This window comes from Perognathus longimembris, chromosome 5 (genome assembly GCF_023159225.1).
Source record: "Perognathus longimembris pacificus isolate PPM17 chromosome 5, ASM2315922v1, whole genome shotgun sequence".
In the NCBI taxonomy this organism is placed as follows: Eukaryota; Metazoa; Chordata; class Mammalia; order Rodentia; family Heteromyidae; genus Perognathus; species Perognathus longimembris.
Genome location: NC_063165.1, coordinates 45,895,954 through 45,920,683, shown reverse-complemented (window position 1 = coordinate 45,920,683; position 24,730 = coordinate 45,895,954). Strand labels below are relative to the sequence as shown.

The following is a 24,730-nucleotide window of genomic DNA, read 5'->3' as shown; positions in this document are numbered from 1 at the left end:
TGAAACAGCACAAGGCATGTAGGTGGCCTGGAAACTGGACAGGTAAGGAAATGGATAATTTTCCAGAGCTTGCAGAAAACACTCCTGGCTGGCACCTTGATTTTAGTGAAATCTGTGTCGGACTTCAAATTTAGAAAACTGCAGTTAAAGTTGTGGCGATTTGTTATGGCAACAATAGGAAAGCCAGAGGAGCTACCATGATGATTATCAATACCTGGAGCCATTTCTTACTTGCTTATTATAATGAACATCCATTGCAACCTCACTTCTCATCTGTAGCATTACTTTTCTTTTTTTTGGGGGGGGGGGAGGGAAGTATCGGGGCTTTTGAACTCAGTGCTGTGGGATCATAAGGTCGGAGATCACCTCTCATATATGCCTCCAGATTTTCTTTATATTGGTTATTTTTGAGCTAGAGTCTCCATTCCTGTCCAGTCATGTATATAGACTTCGATCTACCTACTTTAGGTTCCTGTCATAGCTGAAATGATAGGTGCCTATCATCACCACACCCAGCTTCTTTCTGTTGAAATATAGTCTCATGGACTTTTCTACCCAGACTGTTCAGGAATCTCGATCTTCTTATTCTCTGCCTCCCAAGGAGATTGTAATACAGGTGTGAGTCACCAGTGCCTGTTTCATCAGAAACATTTCACAATTCATCATTACTCTGATCATCTTCCCAAATGGACTGCTGTGTACAAGCTTCCTCCTTAAAGTGGAACATGGAATGTTCAGGGGTAGGTATGGTAGTACATGCCTATAATCTCAGCTACTCAGGAGGTGGAGATAGAATAATCTTTGGAGGGTGACCTAGACAAAGAGTAAGGTCCTACCTGGAAAAAAAACAAAAAAACAAAAAGAGATGGCTTAGCTGGTAAGCATAAGGTCCTGAGTAAAATTCCCAACACCATAAAATAAGTAAATAACTCTTTTAAAGTTTTAAAAATGGAAGACCTGAGATCCCCCTGCTCCATCTGTCTGCCTTCAAGATGCAGTTGTGACTCAAGCAGACAGCGTGAGATGTCACGTGCCCAGGAGTATGATATTGCCCCATCAATGGTGGACTGGCTTGTCTTTCAGATCTGTAACTTTCCTACCACACAGATTGAAACCACAAGGCTGGTATGGCTGTCACCATAGTGATGGCCTGTAAAAGGCTATGTTGCTCTCTACTCATATACACACTGCCTTTGCTTTTTCTTTCGTGTTTTGATTTTAGATTTTCTTTTTCTGGTTCCTGAAGAAATGTGAAACTTTCAAAGTTTGCCATGGTCCCACCCCAGATATATTTATCAATGTATTTTTTAAAAAGCTATCATTTTCATGTATCATGACAGAAAAGAAGTAAATTTTAAAAGAAGAAAATTTTAAAAAAAGGAAGAAACTCTTTGGATCTTTGACAGCCTTCAAACATTCATCCTGAGCTCTTAATTTCCACAACTCAGGACCCACATTCTTGATAGTGAGGCTGAAATTGGGGCAAACTTTCCAAACACCAAGGAAATTGTCACCATGGTTCGTTTGCACCTATGGGAAGGTACCAAGCCATAGGCAGTGCACTAGTGCCTCTGATGCTCATAGTTATAACCCTGTGTAATTGGTCCTATTATTATCATAGTGAGAAAACAGAGGCAGAGAGAGTTTTAGTAGCTTGCCTGTGGTCACAAACCTTGCTTGTGGTAGAGTTGGGATTTGAACCAAGGCAGTCTGACAGCAAAATGAAAAACATACTAACCTGTTCCTATTAAGGCAGGAAAGCAAACAATTAGACTCCTCCCATCATAGGAATAGAAATCTATTTTCATAATGATCCTAAAAGATTTGTTTTCTGATTTAAGAAGTAAAAAGAATTCATGTTTACTGTTAATGTTTTGGACAATATTAAATTTATAATGAAATTTGGATGCCAGTGACTCAGGAGGCTAAATAAGAGGATCAAAATTTAAAGCCAGCCTAGGCAGCAAAGTCTGTGAGATTCTAAGAAGAAACAAGGAAGGAAGGAAAGAAGGAAGGGAGGGAAAGAGAAAAGAGAAGAAAGGAAGGAAGAAGGAAGGAAAGAGAGAGAGAGACAGACTGAGAGAGAGACAGCGCGCAAGGCAAGGCAAGAGAGAAAGAGAATAGAAAGAACCAGAAAATGGAGCTGTGGCTCAAGTGATAGAGTGCCAGCCTTGAGTGAAAAAGTTAAGGAACAGAGCCTATGCTTGGAGTTCAAGCCCCCAGTACTGACACACTAGACAGACAGACATATGGCAGACAGACAGAGCACAATGAGGAAAAGAAGAGTCATGTGGTTTCACTTAACTGCTGCTTTCTATAACCTACATGGATGTTTCTTTAAGATCCGCAGACCAAGATAACAGAATCACCCGAAGCACATCTTCAAACTGGGGCTTTTCACTCAGACCAACATAAAAAGAATCTGAGGGAATGGGCTTTAGAATCCCAACAGGCCACAGAACTGAAAAGTCCCTTCAACATAATCACATGTCGCCTTTGAAGACCCAGACATGACACCCATACAATCATCATTCCAAACATTGATGATTTTGTTTCTGAAAATCCAAAACGGATTTTCAAAGAGTTACTTGGAATTTTCAAGAGTTATTTCTAAGCATAAATAAAGTTGGATAATATTTGTTTAATTTCACAATTTTAATTTAAAAGGAAAATGTACACCGTGTGTGTGTGTGTGTGTGTGTGTGTATGTGTATGTGCATGCACGCCAGTCCTAGGGCTTGAACTCGAGCCTGAGTGCTATCCCTAGGCTTCTTTTCCTCAAGGCTAGCGCTCGGCCATTTGAGTCACTGCTCCATTTCTGTCTTTTTCTGTGATTATTTGGAGATAAGAAACTCATGGACTTTCCTGCCCAGGTTGGCTTTGAATTGAACCACGATCCTCAGATCTCAGCCTCATAAGTAGCATGAGCCACCAGCACCCAGCTAGAAAAGCTATACTTTTAGTTGTGCCTTTAAAAGAGAAAACCAGAGCCAGACACTGATGGCTCACACCGATTATCCTAGATAGTCAGAAAGTTGGGATCTGAGGATGGAAGTTGAAAGCCAGCATGGCCAGAAAAATCTGAGAAACTCGTACCTCCAACTAATCAGTAAGAAGCCAGAAGTAGAGGTGTGGCTCAAGTGGTACAGCCCTAGCAAAAAAGCTAAGCAAGAGCATAAGGTCCTGAGTTCAAGCCCCCACTACAGGCATGGGGGAAAAGGGAAAGAATCAGAATTCTTAAGATCCAGAATTCAAAACTTATACTACTTCCAGGAATCTCCTCCCTTCCACTCTAAAACCCAACTGTCTTTAAAGGCAGTAAAAAAAAAAAGGTGGGGGGAGAGGACTGTGGAAACTGCCCCATTGGGAAGTCCAGCTTTGGATGGAGAAACACAGATTACTTGGCAATGGTATGTTTTTCTGACCTTAAGCTACAGGCTCTGTGCCCAGGTCAGCCATAGTTTTTATGCAGCCCTGTAGGGCCCTTAAGCAGGACTTACATCCTCAGCTATGAACCAGACTCAAGCAACTTGCTTTCAGTAATATTTTTCCAGAAATCAAGATGGTTCTTCCGTAATAATACCAGGCCCACATGCTAGTGGACAAACAACAAAGGATTTTCCAAATATGGACCCAAAGAAGTATATACACTTTGAAGGCCACAATGAAACTGAAATAGCTAAAACTTACTTTAAAAGAAAGCCAACTACCAATGCCAAAAGCGTGAGTCCCTAGCAGAACAGCAAAGACAAAAACCAGAAAAAGAAACAAAAATATGCATTGTAGGGGAGGGACCAGCAGGGAGGTGTGGATTTACATGGAAGAGCTGACATCATTGTTTCCCAATAATACTCAGCAGGCAGGAAACAGATGGGGAAGAAGTGGTAGAAGGGGAGACTTGTGGTAACGATTCTCTCTGTTTTCAGTGTGGCCTTTAAAACCTGTGTGTTTTCCTTTGCAAAACTGGGGAAGGCAACTCTATTGTACATTTTATTAAAGTTGAACTAAATCCTCCTGACTTACCTACAATGCACAGCAAATGGTGCTCTGCAAGTTAGATCACCTTTTACAAAGAACAGAGCTATTTGGGCCCACAGCAGACAGAGCCATGAAAGAAGAATTAAATATTGAGGCGATGGGTGGGGCTGGTTGTGATGAGAGAGAATGAGGGAAGAGACATTGATCAAGATGCATTGTACTCACAAACAGTCATGTTGAAATGAAACCCCTTTGTACAACTACTGAAATGTAACACAAAATAAATATTGAACAAATATAATTTGACTCTTCTCTAGGTCCTTCTTAATAAAATGCTGGCAGAACTTGCCACTCACACATAGTGGGAAGAGGTAGATTAAATCTTAGCTATAATAGATTTAATCAAGAAGCAAAATTAGGGTGGTCACTTAGCTCTTTTTTTTTTTTTTTTGATTCACAGCTCACTGTGTAACCCATGCTGTCCTTGAATTCACAATCCTTCTGCTTCCATCTCCTGAAAGCTGGGATTGCAGGACTGAACCAGGACACTCAGTCCTTTTAGTATCATTTTAAAACACTTTATCTTTTCATAAAGTACTTCATTCTTCAGTGCTGGGGCAGGACTCAGATATAGCCAGAACCAGTCAAACCAGTGGTCATTCTTGTTATTAGGAGTTGCTCTGTCCTCTCCTGAGGGCAGGCTCACTTCCCTATCCCTGAAGATAGGCATTTGTCATCCCCACCAGGTTCTTCCCCACCCCCAGCCCAACATCTGTCTATCCTCAGCTACCTTTCCAGAGTGGGTAGCATCCTCTGCCTTAGGCTTCAGGAGGGTGTGGCTGATTCCCAATGTGAGGCAAAACTGTGTGGTTTCCTGTCTCTAGAAACCACTGCCTCTCTCCCCATTCCTCGGCCAGAGGGTCTGTTTTATTGATCATCCCTGCTATAAACAACCCACTGTCTGTGGGCTTTTTTCACTGGGCTGCTTTCGATGTTTAGCATCCCAAGCTTTTATGCATCATCTCATCTCTCCCTTCATTCTTCTTTGTACGTCTGTTAGTTGTTCTCTTGTCTTGTGAATCCTCTAGGCCAAGACCCATGTGAGCACATCTTTGAAATCCCAACAGGGTCAAGTGCTTTAGAGTTTCATTAAATACTTGTTACACTGACTTGAAAGCCCTAGTTGTAGACTAGTCTGGAGCTGATGGTTCACACCTGTATTCCCAGCTACTTGAAAGGCTGAGATCTGAGGGTCACAGTTAAAAGCCAGTCCCAGCAGGGAAGTCTGTGAGACTCATATCTACAATTAACCAGAAAAAAGCCATAAGGAGAGCTGTGGCTGAAATGGTAGAGCATCAGCCTTGAGTGATAAAACTAAGAGATAGCACCCAGGCTCTGAGTTCAAGCCCCAGTACACACACACACACACACACACACACACACACACACACACACACACACACACGATGGTTTTAGATCAAAACTGTGAAGAACCAAGGAAAGAAATAGGAACAATTGTACATTATTTCAATGGTCTTTCTTAAAGCAATAAATTTATTTCTTCCTTCCAGAATCACACCTTTTATGTCAAAGTACGTTCTAGCAGTTTTAATAGTGAGGTGGCATATGTTGCTTTTATTTGGAGTGTGACATTCGACCTTCTCCCTATGGGGATAGAAGGGGGGGCACCAAAGACAGTTTAGGCCCAATTCTGAGCCAGCATTAGGCCATGGGTGTGGTCGCAAGGCCTGGTACACATCAGCCAAGCTTGAACTAGAACAAAGAGTGCCTGAGACTCAGTCCCAGAAACTTAGTTGGTTCTGAGTCCCTGCCAAGAATGTGGTTCATACTAAGGAGTGCCTGCCTGGTGAGGTGCTAGAAAAAGAGCAGTATTTGGGGGAGTTCTACGCAAAGCCTGAGTTAGTGTCTATTGGGAACAGCTAAGACACACACATACCGTCCTCTGAAACTCTAGATTTCCATGCAGAAACCTTGGACTTCTGGTAATCCAGCACATGTGCAAGTACCCATCCTGAGCCTCCTAGAAGAGCTCTGCTCCATCCCTGGTTTGCTCAGGAGAAAATGAATCACTGAGATCACTTCCCCGTGTCTGTCACAGGCTCATCCAAAGACAGACAGCAACCAAGTCAGCCTGCAGTGCCAAATGAATGCCACCTGCCTTCAGCCTAGTTTGGCATCTACTTGCACCACCAGAGCCAGTTAAGAGAACCAAGCAGCAAGCAGAACAGAAGCAAATGAGGTGCCTCAGGCCTCCAGGGCATGGATGGTCCTAGAGGGAAAAGGGTTCTGGGAAGCGAAGCAGTCAGGGAAGGACTTAGGAGTGAAGAAACCATCCTGCTGGACTTGCAACTGATGTTTTGGATAGAGGTGTGTGTGTATTCCTGGACAAAGCACCTTGAAGGGGGTGAAGCATTATGCGAAAGCCAGTTGTTATGAATTGCTAGAATAGACAAAGGGAGAACAAAGAAAGGAAGGGAAATTTCTAAGTTTTATTTTTTGGAGAGAAAAAAATGATAAAGCAAGTAAGAAATTATGAAGCATGGTACTCTAGGAGATGTGATTCCTGGCAAAGACCATGATCTTGGATGTTGGATCTGGATTTAAATCCTGCCTTTCCCCCTCTTGATAACCTTGGCAAATGCCTTCACCAGTTGAACCTCGGTGTCCTCCTTTGTAAAATAACTAATTCTTGCAGATGGCAAAAATAAGACTTTTTATGTGTAAAGCAATCAATTTCAATAATAACTCTTATTACTGACAAGTAGCAATAAGATTTGCAATGGGACCCAGCCTTCCTTTCTCCCATTTCTCCTCTTAGGTCTCCCTGTCCTTCTCTTCTCAACAATCCAGCAGCCCCGGGTTCTAAGCTTTCTCTCTCAAAATGTGTTTTAAAGGGGGGGGGGAATCTAACCAGCTCATTTCCTCCCAGAGTTTCCTTTTTCTCCTCTCCCAGTTGTTTTTGGTGGGCGAGTATGTGTGTGTGTGCGCGTGTGCTAGTACTAGGGCTTGAACTGAAGGCCTTGCATTTCAATTTTTTTTTCTCCACCCAAAGCTGGGACTCCACCACTTGAGCCATACCTCCACTTCCATCTTTTTGATGGTTAATTAGAGATAAAAGTTGCATAGACTTTCCTGTGTGAGGTGGCTACAAATCAGAACCCTTTGATCTCAGCCTCCTAAGTTAGGTAGGATTATAAGCACTGGCATCAAGCTCTCCCAGTGGTTTTTTTAAGCCCTAGGTAGAATTGCAACCTGGGGGAAAAACTCAGCAGGGAAGATAGACATGGATTGTTCTTCAGAATCCTGACTTTTTGTTTTGTTTTGTTTTTGCAGACTGTGGCCTACTTAACCCAGTACTAGAGGGCAGCCCCTTGAGGAAGAAACAGTAGCATCAGCTCAACTCAAGTATAGCATTTGTGTTTGGAGCAGAGGGAGAAACAACACAGAGAACTGGGTGAGCTGTGCCAAAGGAACATCAATTGGGAAAGGTAAGAAAGAAGTAGGAAAATTCTACATTTAATTTAAATGCCAGTAACGTGGGAAACCAGCCTGGCACTTGGTCTCAAGATTGGTCTGGAGGAACCAGTAGAAGGAAGTGGAGTCCTGAGACCCAGAGTCCAGGGCAAACAAGCAACTCACAGTGTGTTCTGGAAAGGATGAGCAATAGGTAGCCCCAACCAGATAGTTCTATCACTATTTTCTTCCAGAAACATTAGCTATAGTATCTAGTGGCAAAAAGGGAGGGCCTGTGACTGTTCCCATCCCAGCCTGAGTCTCCTAACATTAGTCCCAACCCCTTCTCCCTACCAAGGCCACACTGAGCCAGAAAAGCCTGGGAAGCCTCTCACAGGGAGGGAACAGAGTGCTCTCAGCACTGAGCTTCTTGATCTGCTAAACTCTGGAATTCAGAACCATCCCCCCTCCCCCCCAAAAAAACCCTGCAGAAAAGGTTCCCACATTAGCCCACAGATAAAGAATTAAGGTGGGGGAGTGCCTAACAATGTATCGAATACTACAGCTCTCCTGGGTGTGTTTGCCCACCACATATGGACTCATTTATGGGAATGTGTGCTCTTACTTTGAGTGTGTTTTCTCCTGTTGCTGTCTAAGACAATCCCTCTGGCTCTCTGTTACCCAGCAAGGGAGATGAGTTTGATCAGTGGCACTGATATCTGGGCTCCCTAAAGCTGGAAGGCATATGGGTGGATGGACACCAGGGCAGGTGCATAGGGGAGGGGAGGATTTAGGCTGTTTCTGTGGTCAAGAGGCTCCTGATCAAGTCTGAGGAATAGGCAGGAGAGAGGCTGTGGTATGTGGAAGTGCAGTGCAGTTGCAGCCAACCTTGGGTCTCTGGACTCTTCCTGTTTCATTCTGGGAGTCAGAGGTGAGCAAGCTCCTGTAAGCCTAGCCCACAAGGTTCCTAGGCTGTTTCTACAACCTCTGTACCCAGGAACAGACCTCTTCCTTGGTTTCCTGAGGCCCAGCACTGGCTGGCTGTGTCTGTCAGCTCTTCTGAGGGCACTTGTGTTTCAGGTTGACAGTTTGCTTTTTCATGCCTGTATACACTGATGTTCCACTCACAGCAAATCTGGGAACTCCTTGCGAACTGGCCTCTCCATAACTATGGCAAGCAATCCTGTTCGTTTCCCTATCTCTCCCTGCAACTCATGTCTCTACTCATTAGCTATTTCACTCAATCTTCATGCATCCATGAGGTCGTGGTAGGGTGGGTCTTGTGCAACATGATGGGAAGAACTTTCCTCTATTAGGTCATTTAGTAGTATGCATCAACCCTAATATCCCCATTTCATTAGAGAAGAAACCAGCTCAGAGAAGTTAAGTAACCTGTTCCAGGGCTGCTCAGCAGGAAACAAGCCAAGTTAGGATTCTATTCTAGGCAGTGAGATTCCAGCAGTCCAAATGGGAATCCCCAGCAATCAAGGATCAGGGAAGGCTTCCAGAACTTTCCACAGAGACCCACAGGATGAGGAATGAGCCCAAAGAAGGGATAAAACCATGACATGCTAGCCAAGATACTAGGAAGAAAATGACCAAGCCACAGAGACTACGGACTACTTCTGCCTTTGTTCTCCATTTGGCATTGACTGTTATCTTGAACAGAAAAGCAATTCTCTACTCTGATAAGACTTTGCTCCCGCCTATGTTTGAGTATCTGATCTATGTAGTCGTAGATCAAAGTTTTAGCATTTTCCCTTTTGCTAACTTCAAAGTAAAATGAGCCACGGGTTTCTTACTGCACATTTTTGCCCTTTCCTTTCTTTCTTCCTTTTTTTTTTTGTTTGGTGCTACTAGGAGTTGAACTCGGCCTTGCCCTTGGTTGGCAATCACTCTACCTCTTGAACCATGCACCACCCAGCCCTTTTTGCTTTAGTTAGTTTTGGGGTAGGGTCATATATTTATGTTCAGGCCAGTCTGGACTGTGGTCCTCCTATTTAAGCCGGATGACAGGAATGGCTCACCAAGCTCAACTGTAAGTTAAAATGGAGTCTCACTAACTTTTTGCCTTGGACTGGTCTTAAACAATGATTCCTGGAATCTTCACCTCCCAAGTAGCTGGGATTTCAGGCAGTAGGCATCACTGTACCCAGCCCGATATATTTCCTACATCTGGAGCCCATCTTCTTTCCCTACTGTACCTAACACCGTGCCTTAATAAATATTTGTTTACTGAGTGGATAAACAAAAGAAATGGATAAATAATTAGATGGCTAAATGAAGTAATGCAATCAATCCTTTAGCCTCAGAAATTAAATAGAGCTATAGCTAAAAAATTTCCATTGTCTTGTCTTGACCTTTAAAATAATAGGGTTATTCTCACCAAGGTTAGTATTACATTTATGCAGGCCCTTGTGTGTGTGTGGGGGGGGGGGGTATTGGGGCTTGAACACAGGGCCTTGTTTGGCTTTTTTGCTGAGTGCTTGAGCTTCACCTCCAGTTCATGTGTTAACTGGAGATAAGAACATCTCAGACTCCTCTGCCTGGGCTGGCTTCTTTGAACTGCAGTCCTCAGACTACAGCTTCCTAAGTAGGTAGGGTTACAGGTAGGAACCACCCATGATGCATTCATTTGTTAGAAACCTGTCATCTCTCAAATATATGTGTGTGTTTGTGTGTGTGTGTGTGTGTGTGTGTGTGTGTGTGTGATGGGGTATATGTGTATGTGTTTGTTTATTTCTGGTGATGGTACTAGGGACCGCACTTAAGGCCTTGCACTTGCTAGATAGGTGATCTACTATTAGAGACACACTTCTAGCCCCTTTTGCTTTATTTCTCAGACAGTCTTCTGCTTTTTCACACATTAGCTTTGGCCTACCATCCCATTACAGCCTTCTCCAAAGTAGCTGAGATTACAGGCATGTACCATCATGCAAGCCTCCTCCACAGACAGACAACAGACAGACAGACAGACAGACAGACGGACACACACACACACACCCTCATATGCTGAAGTACACTGGATTACTGGAGTGGCAAGTGGCAAGACTGTCTATCTGGGAGAGAAGGGTTTGTAAACCCATGTCATGTGTTGCAGTGATTCTCCTGCCTTCCTCCTTCCCTCCAATTTGGTTTTGTTTGATCTAATTGGTCTGAGGACAACCTGGGCATCAACCTTTTATTCAAGTGCTCCGGGTGACTGCACTGTGCCACCCACCATCATGGAGTGTGCCACTAGGCATTATCGCTTTTTACCATGGTGTGGGTAAAATGAACAGAGATGGCTTGGAAGGGCGAGAAAGTCCTTGGCCCTTGAAGTGGGACCAACCTGGAGAGAGAGGATAATTCATCCTCTAACAGTCTCCAAGTTGTGTCCTGGCCTCAGCATCTCCAAGCTCTGTTGGAAAGCCCAGAATACTCAGTCCATTTCAGGAGAGATAAGAAATGATCAGAAATGAGCTCCAGCCTCAGAGGACTTTGCCCATACTCTCCCCACCACAGTCAACAGTATGATGTGGTTCTTTAATAACACAGCTATAAGCCCTTTATATACAGTAGAAAAGTGAGGAAAGAGGAAAAGAATTATTTACTCCTATATTTTTAGTGACTCAGGAAGCTGAGCCCTGTAGGATTGAGATTCAGCCAACTTGGGCACAAAGTCTGCAAGATTCCATCTGGAATTAAGAAGCAGAATGTCAGACTGGAGGCATAGCTCAAGTGGTAGAGTACTAGCCCTGAGCATATAAAGAGAGAGCAAGATCCTGAGTTCAAGCCCCAATGTGAGCACACAAAAAAAGAATAGAAAAGAAAGCAAAGAAACGATACTCTTTTCAGCATCAGCGGTAAGGGACAAATCTTCTCTCTCTCTTCTTCCAGACTGAAGAGAAAGCTAGCTAGTTCCCAGGGGAAGCTGGGGCTAGGGCACTGTGCAGAGAGGAAGTGAAAGAGACTTCCAGGAGGCACTTTATGCCCTGCTGAGATGCTCTCACCAGGCCACACAACAGTGATTAAAGAAGAGGCACAGCTCAGTAGTAGACCCTTGCCTAGTATTCAGGAAGCCCTGGGTTTGATGGCCAGTATTGATACAAAGGGAGTGTGTGGGTGGGGGTGTTGTTCCTTTGCATCAGGCTTACAAACTGCTGGATGATGAGAATAGGATTTGTAATTGGCATCTCCATGGATATTTGCAAGGCTTGCAAAACTGTGTGTGTGTGTGCATGTTTCTAGAATTGTTTCTGGTTTTGTTTTGGCTTTTATTTGGCTTCCCAAAGACTAAGGATGACAACCAGCCCAGAAGTAATGTTTACTCTAAGCCAAAAACTTGTTTACTTACAAACTCCGCATCAGATTAGTGCACCTGAAGGTAGCAGAAGTAGGTGCTGCGAATTGCAGAAGTGGCTCACACACATCCTTTGTGCTCAGCCTGGGTCTGCCCAAAGTGTACTGCACCCACTGAGAGAGGTGACTTCTCCATACTCAGCCAACTGCCCCCCTGCTTTACCCTACCTGGAAGCTTGAGGCTTTCTCCCCTCTGCAAGCACAGGGTCTCTCTGTTTCCCTCTATCGCTCGTCTTTCCCCCACCTTTGGGCTCCCAAACTTGAACCATTTTCCCTTTGCTCTACTGACATTCATTGTGATGCCCTTAATCCCAAAAGCTCGGCGACTTGGCCACCACCATCTTAGTCTGGAAAAGCGTCTTTCTAGTCCCCTGTTTATCACCCTAACTTGTTACAACATTCTGGAATGTTCTCCCAAAGTCTCTGGCAAAATCTTTGCTCAGTTTTTTTTCCTCTCCAGGTCTTGCCTACTAATACATGCTCTGCAAAAGGCCATGAAGATGCAAGGTTGTTTTAGATTAGAAGAAAAAAAAAAGCCATTAACACTGACTGCCTTTATCACTGTTATGCTACGGCAAAAATATGAGAAAACTATCCTGTGACTTTAACTATGGGAGAAAAAGCAATCCCAATTACTCTCATTTTTACTAACAACTTATCATGCGTGCCTAATTTCCACTTAGCATGATAAGGGCATGTGGACCATGAAGCAGATCTTATTTCGAAGCTGAACTCTATTCAACTATATCCAATCTTGAAAACTTTGCTAGTCCTAGGCCAGAGCTGTCTGCTTTCAATTTAGGGGGAAAAATCATTAGAAGAGAATGTTGGCTCAGACATGGGAGCCATAGAGAGAGGCAAGGGAGTCTATGGAGTCAAGACCCTCTGCAGCTTTCATGACTATATCACCTGAGAAAGGGCAATTAACATCTCCCAGCTTACCCTCCAGCATTGTGTTCTGGCTTCCCTTTCTTTTATCTCAAATCCAGGAACTTATGGATGCTAGGCAATCACTCCACCACTTGAGAGCTATGCTTTGGGCCCCAAGTTTCTCTTAAACAGCAGTCCCCTTGCTTTTACATTTTTCTTCTAAAGGAAACACACAGAAGCCCCAAAGATATTAAAGAAGGGCTGCCTAAGTAAGGGTGCTTCTGTGGTATCTTCAAAGAACTCTGGGGTTCTGGATTCCACCCTGATTCCGGATTTTGTAAGAATGGGGCAGGGCTCGCATGCCCCTTATGCAACTCTTACATCTCTGGAGCAAGGACGCAGGATGATATGGTGAGAGGCAGCCGCCTAGGAGCAACTCTACTTTACTTGGAAGATACCCTGAACACCCCTGTGAAAACAGGTGGAGAAAAACATTGCATTTGAAACTTTCTGCTGCAGAAGTTAAGACCTATAACTCAGACCAAGTGATTTTTTTAATTCCAAATTGACCACTCGGATTGTTGGTGAGGAATTCAGTGAATAATAACTTCAGTTATGCCTCAGTTTCAAAGAGGCAGTTTATAAACCTGTGGTTGCCCACGATCTAAAAGACTAAGCCATTCGTCCTAATGACACAGCAGTCCCTGGACTCCGGAATACCACAGGAACATCACACCACTGCAAATTACTAGGGGTGCTGAGTCTTCAAAAAAAGGGAAGCAAGACAAAAGCACTGCCCTGTTTTTTGAGATGCATATTTGATATGGACAAATGGAATCTTTTTTTGAGACTGTTTTCCCTGAGGCAGAATTATTCTGCACAGTTACCCAGCCTGTAAGTTTTCCTTTTGTTGTAGCTATCTATGTGTAAACACAGGGCTCATGTGGTGGGCTATTTTCTCTTCCCTGAAGCTTGAGAAGACAAGGCCTTTTTGTCATGGGTAAGTGCAGGACTAGTCAACCTTACAAAAGGAGTCATTTAATGCTCAATTTCCCCAACTTTCCTATGATTAAAAAACTTCTAACCTCAAATGCGGTTATTGTATGTGAGATGGTTTTTCTTTCTCTCCCCCAACAAATGTTTAAATTGTCTCTGCTAGGCTGGATTCTGGTTTTCTTTTCCTTTTTTTTTTTTTCTTTCAAGCTGACGTTGAAAATAGAGACATTTTCCTTTTTCTCCTATGAACCCTAAACTACTTCAAAAATCGAGGTTCTCTGACTCTCTCTCTCTCTCTCTCTCTCTCTCACACACACACACACACACACACACACACACACACACACACACATCTTGCCTCACCTAGCAAACTGGTTTGAAAGCCAAGACAAGGTAAAAGGGTCTGGGGCTGGGGCGGAGGTCCGCTATATATTTGGCAACGGCTCAGAAATTCAGAAAATGTTTGTGCAACCACTCCCCCCCACCCCCCAGCCAGGATCCCCACTCGCCCCCCCCCCCGCCCCCACTGCCCTCTAGCATGTTCAGGATAAATCCAGAGGGACAGTCCAGGCGGTCACCACTGCGGGCACTTTTAGAGAGCCCCACGGAGCCGCACGTCCCATCTAACCCTCCCTTCCAACACCCCAAGCGTAGGACGGGGCCTCTGAAGGTCCAGGAGCCGGCCAACTCAAAACTGGTCGCCACATTTGCCCAAGATCGGTTTGACAACACCAGGACTGACAGCCGCTGGGTGTCAGGGTGGCACCGCCCGCAGTACCTTAAGAACAGTGTATGCTCTTTAAAAATAAATAAATAAATGAAAGTACAACGAGCGAGCGCACAAGCCTGGAAGACATTAACTCGAGCACCGAATCCCACACACCCCAGGAGAATCCATCCATGTCTCAAACAAAAAGAGAGCGAGGGGAGGGCGAGGGCGGGACGGGGACCGGGGACAGCGAGAGGCACCTTACCATCCTGCCCCGAGCTTTCCAGGTACTCCGTGAGGTCACAGCCAAACGCACCGCTGGCTCCCTTTCGTTTCAGCTTCTGCTTGGCACCCTTGTTCTTCATGAGTTAGTCCCAGGGGCTGCCCCTCCGTCCTCGCCCTCCCTCTGCTCGGCACCGCGTGGACGCTGGTCTCGGGGAGGGGAGAGGGTTGTCAGATCACGGACGGCAGCGTGGCGCGCTGGGGGTCCGCATGGATCACCTCGAGGACGACGGCGGGCGCACGGAACCCCTCGGGGCGGCTGGGCCAAGGGGGTCCCCAGGCGCACGCGGGTCGGGGCGCGGCGGGACGCGCGAGCGCGCGCGGACGGAGCCAACCCGAGCCTGCGATCCACTCGGGTGCGTCCTCCGGGGCCGCCGTGCCGTGCCCGTGCCGTGCGGTGCCAGAGGCTGCTCGCCCGGGGAGTTGTCACTTCCTCACCCGGGAGTCCCCGGGACTTCCACAGGCTCCGGCGCGAAGTCTCCGGGGCCGCGTTCCTTCCTCCTCTCCGCCTTTGTGGGTGTCCCGGAGAGGAACGCGGGGCGAGGAGGACAGCCCCGTGGGGGCTGCGCTGCGTCCTCTTGCCCTGGGCCCCCGCGGGTTTCGTCTTCAGACCGCTTGGCTAAAGCCAAAAGCCAGCATCCTGTCTCCTTAGCCCGCCCTCACGCCTTCTCTCCTCTCTCTCTTCTTTTTTTCCTGTCTTACAAATCCGAGGATCGTCCAGCTCAGGAAACGCTGGAAGGAAGTTAGCTCGGGGAGGGGGGGGGGCGGAGGGTGGAAAGTTTTGGCCGGCTGGGAGCTGGAGTGTGCGGAGAGCGGGAGGAAGTAGGTGGGTGGGTTGAGGAGTGCGGGCTGGGGAGGGATCGAGCTCTCCTGAGGCCAGCCTGCGCCTCTGGAGAGACAGCTCCGGGGCCGCCCCGGAGGAAATCGCCGCTCCCCCGGGCGTGGGGCGGGGTGACGGGCACCCGCTGCCGCCCCGCCGCGTGGAAGAGGCCTCGGGTATTTTTCGTGTAATGTAGAGAACAGCCGTCTCCTTGCCGGAGCTGCTTTATAGTCAGGAGGTCATGTTTTTCCTTCCCCACTTAGGTTTGAAATTCCTTGACTTCTGTGTGCTCAGCACAGAGCAAGCACTCGAGTTCTTGTGACTTAACCGTTTGAGGAGTACATTAAAACTTCCTGTCTATATTCGAATCCATATATAGGCTTTGGAGGGAGGGTGGGAGCGTTCAGAAGCTTGGACTGCTGACAGCAACTTCATGTATAAGCCTTTGGGTTACTGAATCCCTTTACACTCATTTATGTCTCCCTGTGACACTTGGTGAACTTTGACCCCTGACCTGATAGCCAACCTACCAAATCTGGCCCACAGATGTGCTTTAGTGTGAAAAAATAATAATTAGTATCCAACATTAAGTTCGGATATTTTTACTATAAGCGGTCTTGCAAAAATGAAGATCTGGTGATTCCATCAGGGGGTTCCCAAGTGGCAAAGACTGCCAAGTCCTGATAGCTCCATGGAGACCCCCCCTCTTCAGAGATAAACCTTCCAAGGGTGCAGCTCCCACTTCCTGCCTTTTACCCTCTGCCTAGGCCACCTGGCCTTTGGATCTGGATTGTGTGCCCCGGAACCCCCAAGCTTGGGGTATATGGTTTGTCCTTCCTTCCCTTTATTTTTCATTTGACTCTAGTGACACCAGCATTTTCCTAGTCATCTTGGCTAGACATGTTGGAGTAACCATTGAGTCATTTTTCTCCTTCCACCCTCATTTCCAAGCTAGCTCTGCCCAGACTGCCCAGGCCTAAAAAAATGCCTCTCTGCTCACTAGGGGATCTTCTTTGCCTAGTCAGCTCAGAGAACTCATCCATTCCTCAACTAGAATAACTCACAGTGGGATTTGTCCACCCTTCCTTCTTCACTCATCCTGGGACCAGAGGCCCAATGTTCTTCCTGAAGTATTGCTTTTCAGAACCTGCCCATTTCCTGCTCCCAGAAATTTCTGACCATTTTCGTTGCTTGGTAAATCCAGCAGCATGTTTAATACAAGCTGCTTGGAGAACCAAGCAGAATGTTTAATAAAATGATTTGTTTCTCCTCTGTTATTTATAGAGAAGGCTTTCCATATGGAACTATAATTATCCCTACTCACATTTGCTTAGGAGTTTACTTTAGCAAGGACTTTCATATTTTCCAACTTGTCTTTCTCTTTGTTTACTAGAATCAGATTCTTTTTTAAAATAATAATAAAAAGAGTGGGAGAAACTCAGATGTAGGTTCTAAAGGGCTTTTCCATTGGGTTGAAGGTTTTCTAGGGTGCAAGATTATATGGATATAGTATCGAGATACTAACTGAAGAAATAAATCAGCTATTGGGCCATAATACCAATTAGGCCTGGTGCAACTTGACTAGTATTTTGCCCATAGGGATATGGAGTTTTGTGGCAGTCTGCATTATCTCTTATCTGCACCTGTTGAGGACAGAGGGCTATCAGAATATTTACCTGCTCTTTTCTTTACCGAGGATGGCAGTTATCTTTCCTGTAATAAAGAAGATAGAGCAAGTATGGGGAGGTGTGTCTTGGTGTCACTGATGATGATCAGAACTTAATGGATGAGAAATTAACTTGATGACAGAGAAGGGATGAGAACCAGAATCAGTGCCCATCCTCACCCAGGTAGCCTCCAGTGCTCTTCCATTTCCAGCATCACTTCTAAAGGGCTTTGGGGGACAAAGCAGGTGCCTTGGTAAGAATAGAGAGCAGGCAAGGCTAGGGCAGACCTGATCATTATTATAATGACCTCTCTTTTACTCTCTCATTGTATATTTTAGTTCTCTTTTGGTTCCTAGAGTTGTAAAACTGTATTAGGAGGGAGAAACATCACACACACACATTGCACACATATCGCACACATTACCCATGTATCATATACACACACCACACATACACATATTACACACACATCACACACATAGAAATACTGCTTTATACCCCTCACTTTCCCAACTGAGAACATAATTCAACTTCTTTGCCATCAACTAGGTATTTGGGGGATAAAAGAACAGTTAAAATATTACATTAAGCTGGGCACTGGAGGCTCATGTCTGTAATCCTAGCTACTCATGAGGCTGAGATCTGAGGATCACAGTTCAAAGCCACAATTGCCTGCTTGTCAACTCAGTTACAAGGGGAAGTCTAAAATAGGCAAACTGAAGCCCTGGCTCATATCAGGGCAGGAAGCAAGGCCCTATCTCAAAAATAACCGTGACACATAAAAGGGACTAGAGGTGTGACTCAGTAATAGAAAGCTCAAGTGCAAGGCCCTGAGTTCAAACCCTAGAACACACACACACACACACACACACATACACACACGGGACTGGACAGACGCTGACAGGAGAGATGAAATGTCTACACATAGTATTTAAAATTATTTGCAAAGTAAGTGGGTTTTTTTTTTTGCCAGTACTGGGACTTGAACTCTGGGCCTGGGTGCTGTCCCTGAGCTCCCTTTTGTGCAAGGCTAGCATTCTACCACTTGAGCCACCATGTTATTTCTAGCTTTTTCTGTGATTAATTGGAGATAAGAGTCTCACAGACTTTCCTGCTCAGGCTGGCTCTGAACTGCGATCCTCAGACCTCAGTCCCCTGAGTAGCTAGGATTACAGGTATGAGCCATAAGCACCGGGCTCATAATAAGATTTTTATCATCGATATTTTAGTTTTATGTTTTTGAGATTTTTGTGAGATCTTTCGTGTTCTACCAAATGTTAAGAAAGCAATCACACATAACATCTGAACCCTATGCACGATTGTGGCATTAAATGAGTCTGGAGTAATCCAAACATGAACAAACAAACCAGACAGCACAGGGCCCCCTTGTCCCATTCCACCATGGGCATTGAAGGTTGCCAAATCACAGCGGGACACTTCCTTCCTGGAGCCACGTGGGGGCCAAGACTACTTCTTCACAAGGTCAGGCAGGGAGCCAAGTGCCCTTGGTAAACTACTATTATGCCCAGCGCTGACCCTGCACAGGGCCTAACTTCAAGCTCTAAGCCAGAGTCTGGGCCCATTTAGATGGAGGCCTCTCTTCTCTGGGGCAGAAGGAAAGATCGGAGGTCAGAGGGCATCCCATAGGCAGAATTCCCAGAAGACGGCAGGGTGTATCCTGAGGAGCTGGTAGTAATAGGTTCTGGGGTCCCTGGGGTCCCTTTCTCCTTGTGCTTTATTGCTGCCGTTCCAAAAATGGAGGGAGTCTTTGGAGAGAAACCCCTCTCTTCTTTATGGAATCTGGGAGCCCTCTGGATCCAGGTGACTGACTTGCTGATTTGACTGAACTCAACACTGCTGGCTTGCTTTTGTTCCTTCAGTTCTGTCTCTCTTCTCCTTCCTTCCCTTTCTGTCCTGCACCATGTTGGGCACATTGCCTTTGTTTTTATGGCATGGAGAAAGAAAACCATGGAAGACTTAGAACTCACTTCTGAGCTCCCTCTCCATCTGTCTGCCTCCAGGGCCTCTGCACACTGGAGCAAGCCATTTTCTTAGGTGGGTGGGGACCTGCCCCCGCCCCGTTCATTGTGTTCCATAATTTCCTGTACACTGCCTGTAACCCTTTACCAATCTGCCAGGCGCCTTTTAACACAAAAGGGAGGGGGAGGGCGAGGGAGGGCTGAGGAAAAACATCCCTATAAATAGCCCTCTTGAACAAAATTGTTTTCCCAATACACAGTTGTTGTTAGGCCTTGACGCCCCATAATCTTCCTCCTCTTCCTCCACGCTCTCCTCTGCTTCCATGCTAGTCTTCCTCTCCCGCCAGCCTTTTCCCCTTCAGTACTTGCTGGGAGATGCAGGCAAGTAGGATGCCCACAGGCTTTCCCTGGCTCTGGGCACACAGCCTGGGGGCTCAAGCTGACCTGGGACCCCAGGCTGGCTCCATTAGTTATTTGTTTCTTGACCTTGGGTGGGCAAATGACTTAATGTCTTTGAACTTCATTTTCCCCATCTAAATTGGGGTGATTATAACCACTTTGTGAGATGTTGCTGTTAAGGATTAAAAGACAGTGAAAATGCTGAGCACTTAGATTATAACTAGGTAGATGCTGGGTAGAGGAGCAAGGGTGATTTTTATTACCTTTACATGGAGTGACTCTTCTGTTTTCTCCATTATCAGTTTCTTGGTATTCCTTTTGTATGTTCCCATCCTGGTTCCTTGTCTTACAAAGAATAATTTATAAGACTTTAAGATGTATGTATATATGTATGTATGTGTAAAAACATTTTAAAAAAATATTTTGCCCAGTTCCAACATGGTTTAAAGTGGTTTGCTTTGTGTTTAAGTGGTTAGAGACTGGAGAAATATTTAGAAAGATTGCCTCTTGTTACATAGTTTCCTGGCAAGGAGAATACTTTGCCATTTGTGGGCTTTTGAAGAAGCAGTGTGATCATGTTCTTAGGTCATTGCTCTAGGACCTGTTTTCATTCCTACCTTGAGAACACCACATACAGAAATCAGATGGACAGAGGAGTTCTAATGGGTCATAAATAAAAGGTACCTTCCATATATTCTTGTGCCCCTCGAGTTGAGAATACTCATAAGTAGGAAAACATTCCTGTTGTTTGGAATTATAATTCTTGGATATATGTTTACAAGATTGTGAGGTTGTGACTACTGGGGAAGTAGTCCAGTCTGTAATAAAAATCACACTTGATAACCAGGCACCAGTGGCTCACACCTATAATCCTAACTACTCGGGAGGCTGAGATTAAGGACTATGATTCAAAGCCAGCCCAGGCAGGAAAGTGTGTGAGACTCTTATCTACATTAAACTACCAAAAAGCCAGAAATAGAGCTGTGGCTCAAGTGGAGCACTAGCTTTGAGCATAAAAGATCAAGGACAGTGTGCAGCTCTTGAGTTCAAGCCCTAGGACTGGTGCACGTGCACATGCACTCACACACAAATCACACTTGAAAAGCCTTCCATGTATTTCAAGGAATATCTTGCTTTTTTCAATGGTTGGTGTGTAAAATTTTAATTGTTCATACTAATGCTAAAATAAGCTAGCCAAATACAAACAAACTTGCTTTGCCTGTTCACTTTTCCAAAATGTATGTGTGTTTGTGTGTGTGTGTCTATATCTATATCTTCCCATATCTCTGTAACTCACATTAATTTGACTTCATGGGAAATCCTCCCTGAATACATGAGACCTGTTTATTTAAAGGAGCTTCAGGTTCCAGATCTAATTCTGCATATTCAGCAGAACTTCTTTAAGTGATATCCACTTAGAGATGCTTTTAAAACCTTTCAGAGATAACATGAGCATGCCTGAATTACTCTAAAAACTGATTCTCATCCAGGTCAGGCCCAGTAAAAGGAAAATTTCAAAACTTCACCTCAGCCAATAGCTGAACGTAATGGGGCACATGCCTGACATCCCCAGCTACAGAGAGAAGCACAAGCAGGGGGCTTGAGGCCAGGGCAATTTAGGCATAAAGTAAGACCATCCTCAAAAATAATTAACATAAAAGGAGCTTGATTGTGGCTCAAGTTGTAGAGTACCTACCTAGGAAATACATAAAATAACCTGAGTTCAATCCCCAGCACCACCAAGGGGGGGAAAAAACAACACCAAACAATTCTTTGTACCTCCCAGCCAACCCTAATTGCACACCTTCTGTCCATCTTCAAACCATGCACCAAAGAATATATCCTGATTATTGCTTTAGAAAATACGGCTAATGTTACGGACTGAGTTGCGCGCCCTCTCCCAAATTGTTAAAATTTAAACATGTAACTGGGAATATGGCCTAGTGGCAAGAATGCTTGCCTTGTATACATGGAGCCCTGGGTTCGATTCCCCAGCACCACATATATAGAAAATGGTCAGATGTGGCACTGTGGTTCAAATGGCAGAGTGCTAGCCTTGAGCACAAAGAAGCCAGGGACAGTGCTTAGGCCCTGGGTCCAAGGCCCAGGACTGGCAAAAAAAAGTTAAAATTCAAACATGTAGATTTTTCATCTATAGTCCTATTCAGAAGTGGCTGTGATGAAACTGGTTAGACATAATTAATCAGAACAGGAGGGGGTCCTTAATTCTGTACAACAGGTATACTTATAAAAGGGGGCATTCTACCTCTAGACACTAGGAAGAACAGTGTGAAGATGGAGACAATGAGAGGTGTCTCCACGAGGTAAGGTAGCCACAGCAAGCAGATTCCCCTCACATTCCTTGGTAGAAACCATCCCTATGGTGTCTTCAAGTCATCGAACTTGTAGTATCCAGAACTGTGAGGCAAAACTTTTTGTGTGAGGGTGATTGGTGGCATGGCCAGCTTGTGCAGAGGGAGGCACTATATAAGCAGAAATTGTGCTGTAGAATTGAGTCCAAGGTGTGCTCTCTGGTGGGAGTCGTGGAGAATTTAGAGTAGTGCAGTGTCAGCTAAACTTGGCATTGGAAGGGTGTTGGAGAGGAAGGCAGGCTCCTTCCTCTCACCTTAGTGAGAAGTAGAAATGCTTTGTGGTTCAATGCTTTTAGTTTCCAGAGTGAAACTACCATCAAGTTAAGTCCTGCCCTTGTCCCTTACTTTAGTTCTACAATTCGTTTAAAGCCTAGATATGAAATCAAATGAAATTAATTTACTTGCCTGCGGTAATACAACTAATTAATATAACATGGAAAGTAAGCTGTGGTAGATTTTTTTTAAATGGTGGTGCTACAAGTTTACCTTATATTTTTAGAAATTATTTGTAAGGCCATCATCACAAAGTTAGTGTTCATACTTCTTAAATTGTATACAGTTTCTTAGTATTTCAGGAATTTGGCCTGAATCATTAGAGTGCCCTAGACTTCCAGAAGCAGGAGGATCCCAGCAATTGTTAGCATTTGAGATGTAGGTTTGCCATCTAGTGGGCATCTTTGACTATGTAGGCAACAGAAGTTCAGAAATACACATATCACACACACACACACACACACACACTTTCTATCCACGGTTCCTTATCTTATTCTCTGTCTCTCTGTTTCTGTCTCTGTCTCTTGTCTCTCTCTCTGTCTCTGTCTCTCTGTCTCTGTCTTTGTCTCTCTCTCTCTCTCTCTCTCTCTCTCTCACACACACACACACACACACACACACACTGACACAGTGTGTCAGTTCTGGAGCTTGAACTCAATGTTGAGATTTCACTGGGCTGTTTTGCTCAAGACTAGCAATCTATCAACTAAGCCATACATCCACTTCTGGCTTTTTGCTGGTTAATTGGATATCAGAGTATTTCAGATTTGTCTGCCTAGCTGGTTAGAAACTGTGGTCCTCAGACCTCAGCCTCCTGAGTAGCTAGGATTACAGGCAGGGGCCACCAGTGCCTAAGGCAGCAATGGTTCTTTATCTTCCATCCCTAACACTTAAAATTCGTTCTGTTTCAGACACATCAAATTGGTAAAACGTATTGTTGTTTTTTTCTATGTGTTAGGAGTCTAAGAATGTTTATGATGTGATATTCTCCACATACAGTGGAGAATATCAACGTCACATGGAGGTATTTTTTTTTTCCTTAATTCCTCCACGTCTAACTTTCTTGCTTCATTGAGGACAGAAGACAGAGAAACACTGTAGAGACATGGTGCTTGTTCCACAGCCAACACTCAGTAAACATTCACTTCCTGCTTCCTATTTTCCCATAAAAGCTGTGTTCTAGGCACTAGTAGCTCATATCTGTAACTTTAGCTACTCAGGAGGATGAGATATGAGGATCATACTTCAGAGCTAGCCTGGGCAAACAAATCCAAGAGACTCTTATCTCCAATTAACCAGCAAAGAGCCAGAAGCTGGATCAAGTGGGAGAGCACCAGCCTTGAGTAAAAGAAAAAAGTGAGAGTACAAGGCCCTGAGTTCAAGACCCAGTACAGGTAGAAAAGAAAAAAAAAGCTGTGTTACAATGACAGTTTCAATGTGTAGTTGGTGCATGAAGTACTGTATTAGCTTTGTGAATGTGAAGACGAACAGAGCCCAGTTCCTATCTTTCAAGTGCCTAGAGTATGAAACTTAGGACTTCACCACTGGATTCCAGTGGGTTCTATCTAAAATACTTGAGGTAAATATTCTTAAAATTCAAAAAGTTTAAATTTTCTTTAGATTTATTACTACAATGGCACTAGTTTTCACAGAGTAAGAAGGATTCTGTGGAAAGTGATGAACTAGATACAGCGGACAGTTGATTTACGTGTGGTAGGGCGGAGATGGGAAAGAGCATATGTCCAGAAAGGGAGGGAAGTGGGGAGCAGAGACACAGAAACAGTGTGGGGTGTGTTTGGCACAAGCTGGAAGGGAGGAGCTCATCTGGTGTGAGATACTGAGAGGGAAGATTTTTTAAGAGGTTTTGTTATGTGTTATGAACGGAATCCCCCTTTGATGTTTTCATGACATGGCAATGAAGATTCAAATTGCCTTTCTGTTATTTTTGGATGTGGGTTAGTGTTTCTTGGGAAAATAATACCATGCCGAGACAAGGCTGTGAAGTGGCCAAAGATTTATCTGGAAAACATCAGTGTTCAGACCATAATGCTTTAAAAATAGACACGTTATACTTTCCTCATGTGCCTTAAATCTAAAATTAAACAAAAGTAAAATGATAACATTGAACAAGGAATATTTTAAAATCAATGTACATATTTGGTTTAAAATAATGTTTTAAAGTACAGAATGGCATGAAATAGAAAAAGAAAAAAGTATCCTATGTCAAACTATTTAATCCTTTTGGTAGCTATCTGCACTTAGGCTGATGTGCCTCGATTTGCTCACTTTGTTTTGTGTTTACTCACTCCATTTGTATCACTTCTCTATTTCTTTCCTCCTCATAAGTTTTGTTATTTATACTCTTTTCTTTTCCTCACTGCCTTTTTGGTTAGCCTTATAAAACTTAAATGCTCTCTTCAACTTTGAATTCTTATCCTAGTAATATCAGTAGTGTCTCCCTCAGTTTTCTCTTGCCATACTGACTACCTGAGACTTTAAAGAAAGGAGATTGTTGAGCTTCAAGGTCAAGTATCTAGATTTTATTTCAACATATAGCAGAAAACAGGGGC

At 44.5% G+C, this 24,730-nt stretch overlaps 1 protein-coding gene across 1 annotated transcript in view; it reads right to left on the bottom strand.

Moving 5' to 3' along the window:
- The window catches only part of Arhgap31 (Rho GTPase activating protein 31), a 107,074-nt gene extending 91,562 nt beyond the window's left edge, over positions 1-15,512 (bottom strand). The window contains exon 1 of the mRNA XM_048346689.1: positions 14,634-15,512. Within this exon, the coding sequence (XP_048202646.1) occupies positions 14,634-14,733 (100 nt within the window). The 5' untranslated portion in view covers positions 14,734-15,512. The remainder of the gene's footprint in view (positions 1-14,633) is intronic.
- Positions 15,513-24,730: the final 9,218 nt, after the last annotated feature.